This window comes from Rhodnius prolixus, unplaced genomic scaffold (assembly GCF_049639745.1).
Source record: "Rhodnius prolixus isolate KJV_2025 unplaced genomic scaffold, Rpr scaffold_25, whole genome shotgun sequence".
In the NCBI taxonomy this organism is placed as follows: Eukaryota; Metazoa; Arthropoda; class Insecta; order Hemiptera; family Reduviidae; genus Rhodnius; species Rhodnius prolixus.
In genome coordinates, this window is record NW_027411585.1 from 750,686 (window position 1) to 767,366 (window position 16,681).

A 16,681-nucleotide genomic window follows, 5' to 3' on the forward strand; every position below is an offset into this window, starting at 1 on the left:
TGCGATTACAGTACTTCTCCCTAAAAGGCAAATATTTTGAATCGAATTCATTGATGTAAATAGGTTCACTCATTGATAATTTTAACGATTGCAGTACTTCCTCTTAGTAGGTGTAAGAGCATGGTGGCACTTCACAGCCACGTAGAGGAGCTTTAACCACTTCTTCGTGGTAAATTTTATCCAAATCGAACTAAGCGTAATAGAAATATTGGTAATAATAGTTTTAGAAAAGGCCTTACTTGGGTGGGGCAAACTCCCCTCCTTATGAGTCCTAGCGACGAGACTTTTAAAGTGCAAATCTGTACAAAATTTCGATTCGAATGACACTTCATTCATGAAAATCGGTTCACGTTTCGATAATTTGAAACGATTACCATACTTCCCCCTAATAAGAGTAAGAGCAGAACGTCGTTTAAATGTTACGTAGGAGTGCCCTAAACCTTTCATCCTGCCAAATTTTATTAAAATCGGGTTAACATTTTCAGAGTTATTAGTAATAATAATTTTATATGGGGCTAACTCCTCACCCATTTGATGTACAGCGTCGAGACCCCCAAAAGGCACATCTACATAAATTTCCGAAACGAATGACACCTCATTCATGAAAATCGGTTCACGCGTTTAGGCGCTACGTTGTTTACAAAAAAGGTAACAACAAGAAGAACAACAACAACAACAACAACAACAAGAACAAGACCAATTTTTGAAAATGCCGTTTTTGCTCATTTTCAGTAACTTTTTTCTCGTAATATATTAAATCTGGGTTTTGACAAAAAAATTACAGTTATAAAGGAGGACTTGCCCTATAATTTAAAGAAAATTTGGGAATTTTATCTTTTATAGAAAAAGAGAAAAAAATTGTCAAAGTTGGGTGTTTTTCAACGTTACACTTTTTCGTGCAGTTTTTGATGATCAACCCTTATACAACTGTCCTACCGGACAGTTTTAATTAATTGTAAAATATAATTTGACCAATTCATGTGAAATATTTCACATTTTAATAAATGATAACGAATCTATTGCAAAGTATTCACTCGGATCAAAAATATGAACGTCTAAATAGTACATGCTGGAATAATGTATTGGGGGGGGGGGGGAATTTATAGGCATTTGTTGAGTAGCAGATTTTCTTTCAACACATGTTTGTTGATTTTAATTCTATTTGGATTTTTTCTATTTTAAGTTGGACATTTATTTAATGTACTCTGATCTAATATTTGAGAAGTGTACATATTCGCAACATGGTTTACACAGGTGATTAAAATTTAGTATAATGCAGATTATTTACATCTATGCAAATATTAACTGGTTATTGCATTTTACTGCGTTCTAAGTCAGAATATTCAACATTGATGAGGATTTCGTTTTTTTTTTTGTGCTCATATAATAATTTAGAACTTGGTTCGAAACCTAGGAACTCGAATTTCAATTTTATTAACAAAATAATATTAAATAAATTCACGAAATACGTAAACCATTTGTTATTTAAGTAAAGAACGCTGGTAACATCTTAACAGCTGAGAGTATAACCGCAATAATACCTGCGTAATCTTACTTTGGGCCAATTTTTATTTGGATGTCTGCCAAGTTCAGAAGGCACATTTTGAGGTTTAAAAATTGATCTGTCTGGGCATCAAGTGTCCATCAAAGCCCAAAACACAAAATTCACAGAGACCACATTTGACATCCAGGATTAGTCGCTTTTAAACTTTAGAAACAGCTGTAACATCAGTGTTTGTTTGGGATTTACTTTTAGCTACGGTTCTTTCACCTTTGCATTAAAATGACTCTATTACAGAGGAGCCTATCTCCATGAGTCCATACCTCCTGAACTACCTCATAAAAATCAATTTTCCAAGATAGTCTTGTAATCGATTTATCGATTTATGTAAAAGTTATCGATTTATGAGTTCTGCGTAGATTTGAGAACATTGTTTATCGAAAACAAAAGTTTAAAAGCGACTAATCCTGGATGTCAAATGTGGTCACTGTGAATTTTGTGTTTTGAGCTCTGATGGGCACTTGATGCCCAGACAGATCAATTTTTAAACCTCAAAATGTGCCTTCTGAACTTGTCAGACATCCAAATAAAAATTGGCCCAAAGTAAGATCACGCAGGTATTATTGCGGTTATACTCTCACAAGATTATGAAAAGAATAAAATTGGTAAAAAAAATAGCGCCTTGAAAAAAGACAATAGGGCGCCAGATGTTGACTTTCAAATAGGCCGCTGGAGGGATCATTAAAAAATTATCTTGCTTGTTTGAACACATACCATAGCAAGTCATATCTGCGCACTCAAATTGTGGCGATAGTTGCTACGATGTACCCACTGACGCTGGCTATACTGATTCCGCTTGTAGCTGCTGGAACCGAATTAGGCACCTATCCAGGTAATTTGATGTTTTTTCCATAAGACAACGGACGGTATTTATTATTTATTACCGATTCTACTTGATCCGAGATCCGGATATTAAAACTTTTGCCAGTGACAGTAATCATGCTCAACTTCAGGAACTATCTTAGATCACCATTATTTGTTTTAAAATTAAAAATTGCTGGCCAAAAAAGCCATCAAAAATCTCAGTAATTAGTACAGTAGTAACCTTTAATTGTGATAAATTTGGTAAGAGAGATAATTATTTTTTCTCTCTATTTGATTAAATGTCAACTGTTTCGCCTACATTTTTTGGACCTCCTTTACATTTATAAGACTCCTCAATTTCAAATTTATTTCAAAATCATTGCTTCTTGGAAGCGGTAAAGTTTAGTTTTCTATTTTTTACATTTTCAGACAGTTTCTTAACGAAAACTCTTAACATTTTCCTCTATCCAACCTGCGACTCTTCGCCTGAAGAAGTTATTGCTTCTATCTTGTTTATTGGTTTCCTCACAGATTTTGAATCAATTTATGTTTTTCGAATTGTTCTTGAATGGATTGACTTTTTCCCTCTTTCAAAGAACTGAGTGCTTGATACAAATTCAAAATTAGCCATTGAAATAGATCCATTTTCTTGAGTTACTCAACTGACAATTTGTACAGTTTAAACGTTGGAATAATTGGCTACTTGCAACCAATGAATGTTCGAATGGTTGACTATTCTTACTTACAGGTAGGAATAATTAGCAATATGAACCTAAATATACACGACTAATTGATTATTTACACCTAACATAAGTAAAAATAATTAGTTATTTCCACCTAATTTAGGATGCGAAATTTTACTATATCTGCAGCAGTTACGAATAATTGTCTACTAGTGTCTTCTCTAAGTAAGAAGCATTGGCTAAATCACTTAAAGTACAATGTAATAATTAATACGTACGAATAATTAATTGTATATTTTTTTCTAAAGTTGTGAATAATCAGCTATTTGTACTCAACGTTGGTACGGAAATCCTTCTATTTACACCTAGTACGAAAAAAGGTACACAAATCAGCAAGCACTCAAAATTTCATTAATTCTTCATTAATATTTAAGTAATTTTACTGCATTAATATTCATTAATATTTTTTAGAATTTATTAGATGTCACAGACCCTTATGCTGGCCATTTTCGTCTACAAAATATTTGTTCAAGTAGCACTGTAGATTGACTGTAATATCTAGTTATTTATAATAATCAAACTATTAATTACAGGTTAAAAAGAAAAACGTTATAAAAAAATAAAAAAAAATTATGAGGCTAAAAAATTCAAAACTTTTTTTTATAAAAAAAAATGTAATATGTAAAATAAAGTAAATAAGATATGTATATTTTTAGGACAGCTAATTATTCCAGTATTTTACTATAAGTAAAATAAAATTAAAATAGAGAAATCAATAATTGTTGTTGAATAATCTACTTGTTATAACTGTGTGTTATTTGTGCTCTCGAATATTTCGGTAAGACGAATTCAAGACAGTAGCCTACTCTAACTTTGTCTTTTTCTACTTTAACATGCATGTACATATGTGTGATTTATCATAATTATAACAAAAAAATATTATAAATGAAGTGGCCAGCATAAGGGTCTGTGACATCTAATAAATTCTAAAAAATATTAATGCAGTAAAATTACTTAAATATTAATGAAGAATTAATGAAATTTTGAGTGCTTGCTGATTTGTGTACCTTTTGGCGTTTAATCAACCCTTATACTTAACATTTTAAACTGTAAGTTTTTGTTAAAGAGATTTTTGTACCTTTTGGATAGATTTTCCTTTTTGTCTATTTTACAAAGTTACATTTCTGCTTTACAGATTTTTTAAATTTGGAATAAGCAATTCTATCATTATAACCTGATAAGATGGTAAGTCGGAACCGTAACTACCACTAGAGAGATCTTTTTAAAGAATGATTATCGTTAAGGTCCCCCAAACCATCCTCAGTAACAACTTTTCTTGAAAAAGCGTTTTGAATAACATAGGAAGGTATTTGTGCGTGAATAGCAAAATTAAACTGCGATTTCATTACTTCCTTTGAGGAGGAGTAAGAAAAATAAACTGCGATTGCAGAACTTCTAGGCAAAGAGGCAAAGATTTTTTAATCGAACGACAATTCATTGATTTAAATCGGTTCACTCATTGATAATTTAAACGATTGCAGTACTTCCTCTTAGTAGGTGCAAGAGCATCAGCAATGTAGAGGAGCTTTAACCACTTATTCGAGCTGAATTTTATCAAAATCGGACTAAGCGTTATAGAAATATTGGTAATAATAGTTTTAGAAAGGGCCTTATTTGGGTGGGGCAAACTCCCCTCCTTATGAGGCACGGCGTCGAGACTTTTAAAGTGCAAATCTGTACAAAATTTCGATTCGAATGACATTTCATTCATGAAAATCGGTTCACGTGTCGATAATTTGAAACGATTCCTATACTTCCCCTTAACAAGTGTAAGAGCTGATCGCCGCTTTAATGTTACGTAGGGGAGCCCTAACCCTATCATCCTACCAAATTTTATCAAAATCGGGCCAAGATTTACAGAGTAATTAGTAATAATAATTTTGGAGGGGGCCTTACATAAAGGGGGCTAACTCCTCTCCCATACGATGTACAGGGTCGAGACCCCCAAAAGGCACATCTACACAAAATTCCGAATCGAATGACACCTCATTCATGAAAATCGGTTCACGCGTTTAGGCGCTACGTTGTTTACAAAAAAGGTAACAACAAGAACAAGAACAAGAAGAAGAACAAGAACAAGAACATTTTTTGAAAAAGCGGTTTTTGCTCATTTTCGGCAACTTTTTTCTCGAAACCTATTAGATCTGGGTGGTTGCAAAAAAATTACAGTTATGAAGGAGGGTTTGGAGTAAGATTTAAAGAAAATTTGGGAATTTTATCTTTTATAGAAAAAGAGAAAAAAATTGTCAAAGTTGGGTGTTTTTCAACGTTACGCTTTTTCGTGCAGTTTTTGATGGTCAACCCTTATACAACTGTCCTACCGGACAGTTTTAATAATTAGCTGTTCGCAGAATGTGAAGCTAGGAGTAATTGCCATTTGCCGATTACACTCCCACATTAAGATATGCCATTTTGGTTGTGGTATTACGTATGTGATTCTTCTACAAATTAGTTTCTTACAGTACATGTAGGTAATTGTTAAGCAATTATAATTTTCCAACATTTATTTATTTTAATATTTACAGCGATGCAAAAATGTACCGAAGATAGAGGGACATCTCAGTGTAAAATCACTGTTAATGCCACAGTTAAACATAAAGGTATTATATTTTACTTTCTAGAGTTGTGATTGTGTCAAATTTTCTATTTCCTGCCTTCACTGGAAATGTCCATGTGCAGTTCCTTGAATCCGAAAAATGTTTTAAAAAAATGGTCTGAGTGTGTGTGTCTGAACAGAATATCTAAAAAATGAACAATCTTAGGAAGCAGAATCTTTGTACATATTTATATTTTGATACCTGCAAGAGATGCGACTGTTAACTTAGCGATCAGAAAGATTGTTTTTACTTCTTTGAAATTCTCTCGAAGATGACTCCAACGATTTCCTTTAAGACCTCGTTTATATCGCACTCCTGGTGGTCAACCACTTTTATTGAAAAAACAAAAAATTAAAATATGAATAAATAATATTTTGGATGTCTATTATAAGTAAACCAAGGATGTCCTCAAAGTAAGTCAGTTAGTTTCAGACTTAGAGGGTATGACTTCATTCTGGCGTACCGGAAAGAACTTCCACCTATCTGTCTTCTGGAAGAATTCTGCCAATATTTCTCTCACTTTGCCACGAGATTGTTAGGAGTGATTCAGGAGGCTTTATTGTATATGGTAGATCCTGTTCAAAAGCAGCAACCGCTTCCTTAGCCAACGAATCGGCTTGATCATTTCCATCCACAACATGTGGTCGCACCCACTTAAAACAACATTGATGTTTGGACCTTGAAGAGCTATAGTCACTTTTCTTGTCCTCTCGATCAAGCAGGAGTTTGGATTGCTTAAGCAGAAAATTGCACATTACGGTACGTCAGAACTAGCGCAGATTTGTTCTCGATTCTGCTTAGCTTGCGCACAGCCGTTGGAATGACTTCAATGCACGCCACTGTTCGGCCTGGTTATTGCATCAAGTCCTCTAAAATTAGGATTTGTTCTCAAGTACCACATATACCAACTTCTTCTTCTTATTCGGCGCGACAGTCCGTCTAGCGAACCTTGGCCTCCGTTAAATGCTTCCGCCAGTTTTCCCTATTTTGGGCAGCCACTTTCCAGTTACGTACGCCCAACAACGCCAGGGCATCCTCCTTCACTCCGTCCAGCCAACGTAACTTTGGCCTGCCTCTCTTCCTACCGCCGTGTAGCACCATTTCCATAAGCCTCCTCGGCACGTCATCATCACCCATTCTAGCCACGTGTCCTGCCCATCTTAGTCTGCCTATCCTTATCGTTTTACTTATGTTCGGTTCTTTGTAGAGTGAGTAGATTTCCGAATTAGTGCGTCTTCGCCAAGTCGGGCCATCCCGTATTGGTCCAAATATTCTTCTTAAAATCTTCCTCTCGAAAATCAGGAGGTCTTTTTCATCTGTTTTAGAAAAAGCCCACGTTTCCGAACCATAAGTTAAAACTAGGCGAATTAGTGACTTGTAGAGGATGATCTTAGTCTCCCTAGATATCAGCTTGCTTTTCATCTGCTTGACGAGTCCAAAGTAGCATCGGTTCGCGCTTATTGTTCTACTTTGGACCTCTGCTGATATTTCATTACCTTGGGTAACTACGGATCCGAGGTACTTAAAGTGGTCAACCCTCTCAAATTTATATGAACCCACCGCTACATCGGTGCCACCACCGCCTGTACCATCTCCACCAGTCCGCATATACTTGGTCTTGGCTTCGTTGACAACTAGGTCTAATTTCTTCGCAGCTTCATCTAAACACAGAAATACTTCTTTCACCCTCTCGAGAGATCCCCCGATTATGTCAACGTCATCGGCGTATGCTAAGATCTGAATGGTTTTATCGAAGATCGTTCCTTTCAATTGGGTTCCAGAATCTCGCAGGGCCTTCTCTAGCGCCATATTGAACAGTAAGCACGACAGTACGTCCCCCTGTCTTAATCCTCTCCCACATTCAAAGTCTCTGGAGAGGGTACCTTGTATTCGAACAGCACAGTTAGAGCCTTCCATAGTCATCCGAATCAGTCGAACAAGTTTTGGGAGTACAGACATCTCTAATAAAGCCTCATAAAGCTCCTTCCGCAGAACGCTATCATAGGCCGACTTGTAATCGACAAAGATGTGGTGGGTGGTGATATTAAATTCCCTACTTTTTTCCAAGATCATACGCAAGGAGAATAGCTGATCTGACGTTGATTTGTTACTCCTGAAACCACACTGATAATTTCCTATCTCCCTTTCGGCATGCGGGAGCAGTCTTTTATAAATAATATTCGATAGAACCTTGTAGGCGCAGTTTAATAAAGATATTCCCCTATAATTATTACAGTCCAAATGATCTCCCTTCTTAAATATTGGGCAAATTATTGCCATACTCCAGGATGGTGGCATTTGTTCTGTAGTCCAAACCTTTAGAAAAATTTCCTGTAGAATCCTAACAAGATCATTACCTCCATATTTTAGGAGTTCAGATGGTAGATTGTCCGGACCAGGAGCTTTGTTACACTTCAGTTTTTCCAGTGCCTCTATTATTTCACTTTCTTCGGGGGGTTCTATCTCTTCACAATACTCCTCTCTCGGGCTGGTCTCCTCCTACATATTACCGTTCATCAATTCTTCAAAACATTCTACCCATCGGTTCAAAATTCCTTCATCACTGGACGCTAGAGATCCATCCACCAGGCGGCAGGGGCCTAATTTTGACTTAAACGGGGTCCTAACTCGGTTAACCTTCTGAAAGAACCGTCTAGTATCTTTTGAGCTTCTTAGCTCCTCAATTTTTTGGATTCCGCTTTTTTCCCACTGTCTCTTTTTCCTCCTGTGCACCTTCTTCTCTCTTCTCCTCCATGCCTTGTACTCTTCCTTTGATGCCCTAGTCGATCTTACTTGTAGCATTCTCTTGTAGGCCTGGTTCTTTAACTCTGCAATAATCTGGCACTGTTCATCGAACCAGGGGTTTCTTTCATGGGCTTGCTCATATCCAATGACGGAGCGGGCAGCTTTATCGATTGCCTCAACACAATTTGTCCACTGCTCGTCTACACTTTCTCCAGGACTGAGGGTTGTTAGATTGTTACTCAGTTCTTCCATGTATTTTTCCTTCACGGCCTCCGTCTTAAACATAGCAGTATTGAGTCTCTTGGTCTTTTGTCTATGCATTTGCCTCACTTTACTAATTTTAGCTCTCACTTTCGCAATCAATAAGTAATGATCAGAGTCGATGTTTGCACCTCTGTATGAGCGTACGTCTAGTAGGCTAGACTTATATCTTGCGCAAATAAGTAAATGGTCAATCTGGTTCTGTTTGGTACCATCCGGCGATCTCCAAGTGGCCTTATGTATTCCTTTATGCGGGAAAACGGTGCTCCCAATCACCATATCCTTTGCAGCTGCGAAGTTAATCAGCCTCCGTCCGTTATCATTAGACGCAGTATGCATGCTGTGTCCACCAATAGCAGGGTAATATAACTTTTCTTGCCCTATCTGCGCATTAAAATCTCCCAGGGCCATCTTAATATCATGCCGCGGGCAGCCATCCACCAGTCTCTCCAATTGATCATAGAAGTCATCCTTCTCTCCATCGTCAGAGGCCTCAGTTGTGCATGCCCACGTATCAGGCTATAATTATAGAATCTTCCTTTAACGCGTAGGTAGCATAATCTTGAGTTAACCGGTTTAAAGTCTATCACTAGGTCCTTTATTCGTCTATTAACTACAAATCAGGTTCCAAATATGTGCTTTCTCTCATCGCCACTATAGTAAACCACGTGATTTCTCTTCTCCATTAACCCATGTCCAGTCCACCTGATCTCCTGCACGGCCGCCAAGTCCACTCTGTGTTTATCTAATTCATTTAGAAGCAATTGCAATGCTCCGGGTCTATACAACGATAAGACATTCCAAAATCCAAATCTATAATCCTTGTGACGCTTGCCATAGGTTCAGTCCGGCTTTTTCATTATTCGGTTTCGTAATATGTTAATTTAAGGAGAGTGGGTTATCAGCCCAAAGCTCCCGATTCCAATGGAGGGGCTGCCTCCTCTTAGCCTCTGGACAGGCTACCCTTCTCAGGGCCCTAGGGGCGGAGACCCTAGGTCATGTACTGTAATTGTCCTTTGTCTGATGTGTGGGGTGTATTGTGTGTAGGTGAGATGTGTACTGTTCTGGTGAGTGCGCACGGTGTACTGTACTCAGGTAAAAGCCCGGGGGTTCGTAAAGCCCCAGTAGCTGCGAATGTCAGGTACCCCTTGCGGGCACATATACCAACTATGCCCAAGAAAGTCGCATCCAACCTTACAGCCAATTTTACTGCCATCGGTTAATATGGTAAAATCACAAGATAAATCTTATTTCTTAACTGGTACATCAACTTAATTAACAACAGCATCTGTATTCGCGGAGTTGCCATATCCCACATGTTACTTCTAGATCAATTTCAGTTATTAGGATTCTAGGCGCTACGGTAGCCTAGCAGTTAGAGGCGAGACCTGCGAAGCTAATACGCATTGTGGTACTGGGTTCGATTCCCGGTCTTAGGCCTTGGATTTTATTTAATGGTTAATAAAAGAAATTTACAGTAAAGTATGTTTGCTCCGTCCATGACACCTAATTGGTAGTTGGACGTTAAGCCCCGCCTGAAAAAATAGGCGATTACTTTACTTTTTTATTAGGATTCTTTATTTAAATCTGTTGGAAACCAAGTAGAGTTCCTTATGCTAATCTATTTTGAATTTCATTGGCAGTGTAATTTCTATAATTACACGATGCTTCCAGCGAAATAACCGTTGATCTCATTCTATAATCTTCAGATTCTCTTTATTTTGTGATCCTTCAGCCCAAATAACTGTAGCATAAAAATAAATCCGTCATAAATAATGTAACGAAGTTGACCTGGGCAGAGATGAAAGGCCTAGATTGTTCTAGGGGTTGAGCGACCAAAGTCGGTAACAGGCCGCCACTGTGTGAACAAAAGGCCGGTCTCTATCTGAGCCGGAGAAGAAAGGGGCTAGATTGTTCAAGGAGTTTAGTGACCGTAGCCAGTAACGGTCCACCGCTGTGTAAAAGCCAGCTAAGAGACCGGTCCCAGTTGGGGTGGTGGCAGTATGTGTTTTCCTTAGCCAGTGAGCTTCTTCTTCTTTTTTTATTGATGAAAATTTTGTGATAAACTATTAGAAGAGGAGTTGTGCAACCATACATCCTAAGCACGCCCCTTCGCCGACTGTTTGGAAACATATTCTCGCGTGATTGAGAAAGAAACTGAAGATTTTTTGTTCTGTTTCAGTTGATGTAACAGTTCTCGCCATCCCACAACGTACAGGGATACCTGATACCACCATTACGGTCAAGCTAGGAAAATCTAAGATGTTGGAGATAAAAATGAATAGTGAGTAACTAACAGTATTGTGTATATCGATTTTTATTTATTCAAACTTGTAAAATAGTTGGTGTAGCGCAGATAATTGGGAGTGTTTACTCCTTTCAATTTTAATCAAACAATTAACTAAAAAATGAGTCAGTTGACAAACATGTAAATTACTCTTTGTTTATCATTTCAGCTACGTTGTATTAGTATAATCACAATTATTGTTTAAACAACACGATTTCACAATCTAACTCCTCTGAATTCCGACGTAATTTAAGACAGCTTGATTCATTTATTTATTTGCAGTGTAACTTATTTGATGTGGTCGACAATCACTTTGTGATCGCTAAAGAAGTTTAATTACCCCTAGACTCTTCTTAATGTTGCCTCTTATAAAGGGACAATACCATTTAAACTTTAAAACAATTTTGTCTGCAAGCCAGCTCTGACTATTTCAGTCTCCCCTTACGTCATTCTGGAATAGAATGATTATTAATGACAGAATAGGACTCTATTCTGTCCCCTGTTCTGTAGGAGCATTATTTTTTATTTATTGTTTACATGAATTAAAATGCCTGATTTAGCAATTAAGTTGTAAAAATTCCAAAATTCTGTAATCATCTGATGTACTACAATTCTTTTTTTTAACTTTTCAGCACACCACGAACTTCTACGTATTTACGCAGATATATATATTTATATACGCTTACTTTTCAAATAATGTTACAGTTTTTCCGCTTTTCAATTTTAGCTAAATATTTAATTCTCGACATTTTATGTTTAAGAGTTGTAAATCTCTGTTAAAGAAGAGAGATTTTTTCTGTACCACATTGAGGGACAATTTTTTTAAACTGAGTTTTCGTTTGATTCCTTAACTCTCTATTCACAGGTAAACCTGAAGAGAAAGGAGACAAATGTGAAAGAATTAGCTGTAGGCTTCCAAAACATTGTTATATATGCGTGAAGTATAGGCGGATGCCATATAACGGCACCGGTATGGATCTCTGCTACAAACTGTACTCTGTAGAAGAACAATATGCCTACGGCAAGTGTCTTCAATGGCAAGCTCACGCAGGAATTAAAGATCTTAAATTAGAAGATAACATTCAAATAGTTGATGGTGCGTAAAATTTGCATGCATTTTTTATATTTAGAACAGGCCTGCACAACCTGCGGCCTGCGTAACATTTTTGTGTCACCCGCGGTATGAAATAGAAGTAGAAACGTACTCAAAACTGAGAGTTTATCTAAATAATTTATCCTCTTTTGTGAGGTCATGTATTTCTCAATAAAATTACAATTACAAGAACTGTATTAAAAAAGAGGGCAATTTGTGATCATTCGTACTACAAAGACCCGACAAAGTTCGGTTCAATTCTCATTATGGTTGGTTAAAAATGTTACTGAAGGATCTCAGCTTGACGCAACAGGACACTGAACATCAAGTTATTATACCTTGAGTTTAGTGTCCTCTTAAGTAAGAATGTACGATTCCTGTAGGAGTAGTTCGGTTGCAAGGCAAACCAATTATATTGATACCGGTTTTTTTTTCTTATTATTTTAGTTAATTTAAGGGCCGTCAGCATCCCACTCTATAAGATAAGCGAAAAGCGCATCTTCGCCTATCTTAATGCATTAACTACCCCCAAGCAGTGTTCTCTCTTTACAGACCGCACTAAAATTACTTCTAATTATATTTAAAAATTAAAACATTTTAATTCAAACAGGGGAAAAATTAAATCTGTTTTCTAATTAGAAGTAATTCATTAGAACTAAAACAACAAAGTCGAGATGCATGTTATTAATTATGGATCACCCAAACAACTGAGATTAAACTGCAAATACGCCACGATTGCAATACTTTATAGGACTAAGTTCGAGGTGGCATTTAAACATAAGGGGGTTCCTGACTCCTCTTTCCCTGACAAATTTAAACCGAATCGAGCGAAGATTTACTGTTATTGTAAATAATTATTTTAACCGGGCACCAATAACCTTAGATTTTGACTGCCTTAGGCTGGAAACACAATGGAGCGGCGAGAAGGTCTTAGGTCAAGAAGTCTTGCATACTGGGTGCTTTAAATGATGTGATGATTGCTTTTATTTGATAATAATACAAATTTATTCTGACTCACCCATAACCATTACATTAAACTACATGTTTTAAAATCTAAAACCAAAAAAAGCATATAGTTTACTTCGTGGGTTCTTTCGAAATTTCGCTTTCCTAAAAAGTTATTAACGATTGGTGCGTTTTAAATGGATCATCTTGTATACAATATACAGCTTCTATTTTGCTATTGCAGTGGTTACCACTAAGAGGAGTAAACAGAAATTGATTACTCTCCCTAGTTGAAGAAGTGGGCGATTACATTAAACCCAAATAGGGGTGAGTAAGAGAAATACATCTACTTCTCAAAATGAAGCCAACCTCTTTTCTTGCTAAAGTTCAGAATTGCGCTCCACTAACAACGTCCAGCCCTGTTCTCCCAGCTCCAAAAAAAACCTCAGACTCAGAAACGGTATTCAGTGCATTACAATGAAATTTTATAGATAAGTAAATACTCACAAAATACTGTTTTACTTTGTACTATTCTTACTCTTGATTATAACCTTCTTTTATCTTTGTCTTTTTTAAAGAGATGGAATGCACAAAGCCGACTGGATCTAAGATTAAATGTCACGCCTACTGGTTAAGCGACGCAGAAGGTGATATGTTCTAAATTCAATCAATTAATTAATTACATCAAGTAATTAAATGAATTTTTAATGGTTATTTAAGAGCATTGGAAATATGAAAAAACGTCCTTCGACCAATTTAGCGCCATCTTCAATGTTAAAAATAAATAAAAAAGAGAATTTTTACAGTAGACAATAAAAACATGAAGAAAAATCTGTTGTGATTACTCTCCCCGCTTTCTCTTAAAACGATTCTCAAGTTTTCATAGTTTGAGCATTTTTACTAATGCTAGTTGCTTTCAATCTCATCTCTTTCCTCCCACTGAAAAAGCACTTAAGACTAGCCCACCAACAACACCAATAATGGTTTGAGCCAATAATCAAATTTTTCTTGGGAAAAATATAAAAGTTATAGAATTACTTAAGTACAGTAAGTATTCAAGTTTAAAGAAAATCTCTGCCACCATATTTCTTGAAATATAAGACTATAAAAATTGAACAGTTAGTCTTTTTCGAAAAATGATTCGCTTAAACTTCTTTTCTGGACACTGAGGACTTTAAGACAAACATATTTCTCTTACTTAGTACTGTAAGAGATTGGAAAAATAAATTTTCTGGTGGCTGAACATAGTATCCAAAGAAGCATTACATTATTTATTGTTGCAATCCATCATACAACTTGCATTGAAGTAAGCGCTTATCGTTTGGCATCTTTTTATTCGGTAGTGTAATTAGAAAACCGCCTGAAATGACACGTTACTTTTTGTCAGCGTCATTTTGAATATTAAACTACTCTTATAATTTTATTACTAGAGAAAAACCGTGACTGTCAAATGCCGAGATTGAGGGAAAAAAGGGTCCGGCAGTGTGAATTTTCTTGACTGCAAAAATTATGTGGTACACCGGTTTCAAATGTTTTAAAAGGCACACAGATACTTTTGACTTCCTTACGCTGCGAGACCATGTTACCATGCTCAATTCGTAGGCGTACATCTTTATCTCCAAATAAGCATTTTAATATTTTTTGTGACTGCTCATTATTAAATATATATTTCTGTGGCTTGGTGGCAAGAAGTGCCAAAAAAAAAAAGATTACCTGTGTACGTCCTCTTTGGTTTACCTGGAGGGGGGGAAATATTGATGCTAAATTTTGACATTGGCACTGGTAAGTTTTAGTAACTCAGTTACCACTTTGAAATTGACTTTGGCACCCCTTGCAAAAAAAATTTTGATGGTTAATATATCAAAACAGATTTTTTACTCATTTTTACCAAAATCTGATATTGGCACTTCTTGCACCAAGCCACAGATTTATATATATTCTATATATAAATTCTATTATACAGAACTTTATAATAAAATCGGGGCGAAAGAAAATAAATAAATAAAATAAAAGTTCTCACTCATGAAATTATTATTGGAAAGAATGAACATATGTATGTGTAATAAAAAGTAAATAAATAAGCCACTAAAATTAGTTTATTATTTATTCTATTCTGCTTCTAGGACAACTTGTTTCAAATTTTTCCAGGGCACTCACTTTTATGCGGTAGGGGATAAGAGACCTGAACATAAGTTTGGTTGCAGAAGGTAATAAAGGTGTTCACGGTGTCATTAATGTCTTTTAAGCATTGAGGCAAAGAAAAGAGACTCTTTTTTCTCAACTTCATTTAAAAATGACGAAATAAAGATTGATAGATTTATCAGAAAAAACGTCTGTTTAAAAAAAGTTTAATTTCTCTTACTCTCATAAGAAAGTGATTTTGGGATTCCACTGGACCGTTTTGAGTACGAAAAAGTTATGTAGCCGAGTACCCGCTTATTTTAGGGGTTTGGAGAAACAATATTTATTTTTTTAATTGTTGTGAAAATTTGTGTCTCAATTAAAGTAGTAATTTTTTAAAATTTGTAGCTTGTAAATTATTAATAAACTAACAGACCTGTCAGCTGTACCAGAAAGTAGAAAACGTTGAGCTACATTAGCTCAAAGGGACTTTTATTCTACACAATGAATTAGGTTTATGCCCCTATAGGAGTCTCGTCTCTCTGATCTGGTTTAACTCAGATATGTCCTCAAAGGACCTCATCTCATTTCTGGAGCAAACTAAAAATTGGAGCAGCAAGAGAGTGTAAAAAGTGAAGAACCCATCCTTCAGTGGGTTAGTCATTCAAAGATATAAAGTTCTATGAAAGAAATGGAAGCGTGAAAGAGTGGAAATTTATTTAGAGGAAATAAAGGATAAATAAAGGAAAGGAAATAAAATGAGTTTTCCAGCTGGATTAAAGGTAAACGGGAAAGCGTGAGGGAATGAAGTTGACAGCAGATCGAGGAAGAAGAGTTAGATTATATATATACATCACGATATGTAGGTGTAAATGTAGAACACCGTTTCCAGTGATTGATTGATCTGAGGTTGTGGAAAGCCAAGAGCAGTGCACAAGTAATAGTGAAGGGAAATCCAAGGGAAAACTACTGAATCAGAATAAATGACTGCTTTTTTACTTACTACAGTAAAACAGGACAGTTGTATAAGGATTCTAATTTAAGATTTTTTTTTAACATCTCTCCAAAGAATCGACTAAGGCTTCTTCTGAGAGAGGAGGTGGTTAGATTTCCCTTAAAGTGAATGTGTGGAATATGAATTTGTTCCACAGGAAGTGCCTTTTTAAAGAATAGAATTTTTTTAATTTACTATCATTAACATTATATGCATGTTTAGACATGCCCATGGATCAGGTCTATTTGAAACTTTTTTCTTTAAGCGGGGTTCTAAGCGAGGATCATTTATTCGAAAGATAATAAGCTTAGCTGCAAGCTCCCCCCAGCATTACTTAACCAATACAGTTCCTTTACGTAAATGTTAAACGTGTACTGAAGCTTGTTCTCATTAAATTGTTAATACGTAAACTGTAGAATAGAAAATCGTTAAATCGTACCAGATTTTTTTGGGAGTTAAAAAAAATCAGCTTAACGTAATTTGGTAAGCTTAACGTAGCCCAGCACTCCTACCCCTCTATCAGAATCAAC

General features: G+C 36.1%; 1 protein-coding gene across 2 annotated transcripts in view; it reads left to right on the forward strand.

Moving 5' to 3' along the window:
* Window positions 1-1,226: 1,226 nt before the first annotated feature.
* The window catches only part of LOC141448388 (uncharacterized), a 38,629-nt gene continuing 23,174 nt past the window's right edge, over window positions 1,227-16,681 (forward strand). Inside the window, exons 1-5 of one of the 2 annotated variants that reach the window (XM_074116732.1) lie at window positions 1,227-1,254; window positions 5,634-5,708; window positions 10,894-10,995; window positions 11,864-12,094; window positions 13,615-13,683. In XM_074116732.1, coding sequence (XP_073972833.1) covers window positions 1,242-1,254; window positions 5,634-5,708; window positions 10,894-10,995; window positions 11,864-12,094; window positions 13,615-13,683 — 490 coding nt within the window. In that variant the 5' untranslated portion in view covers window positions 1,227-1,241. Of the gene's footprint in view, window positions 1,255-2,128; window positions 2,394-5,633; window positions 5,709-10,893; window positions 10,996-11,863; window positions 12,095-13,614; window positions 13,684-16,681 lie in introns of those variants that run through there. The other variant, XM_074116731.1, reaches the window with a different exon arrangement.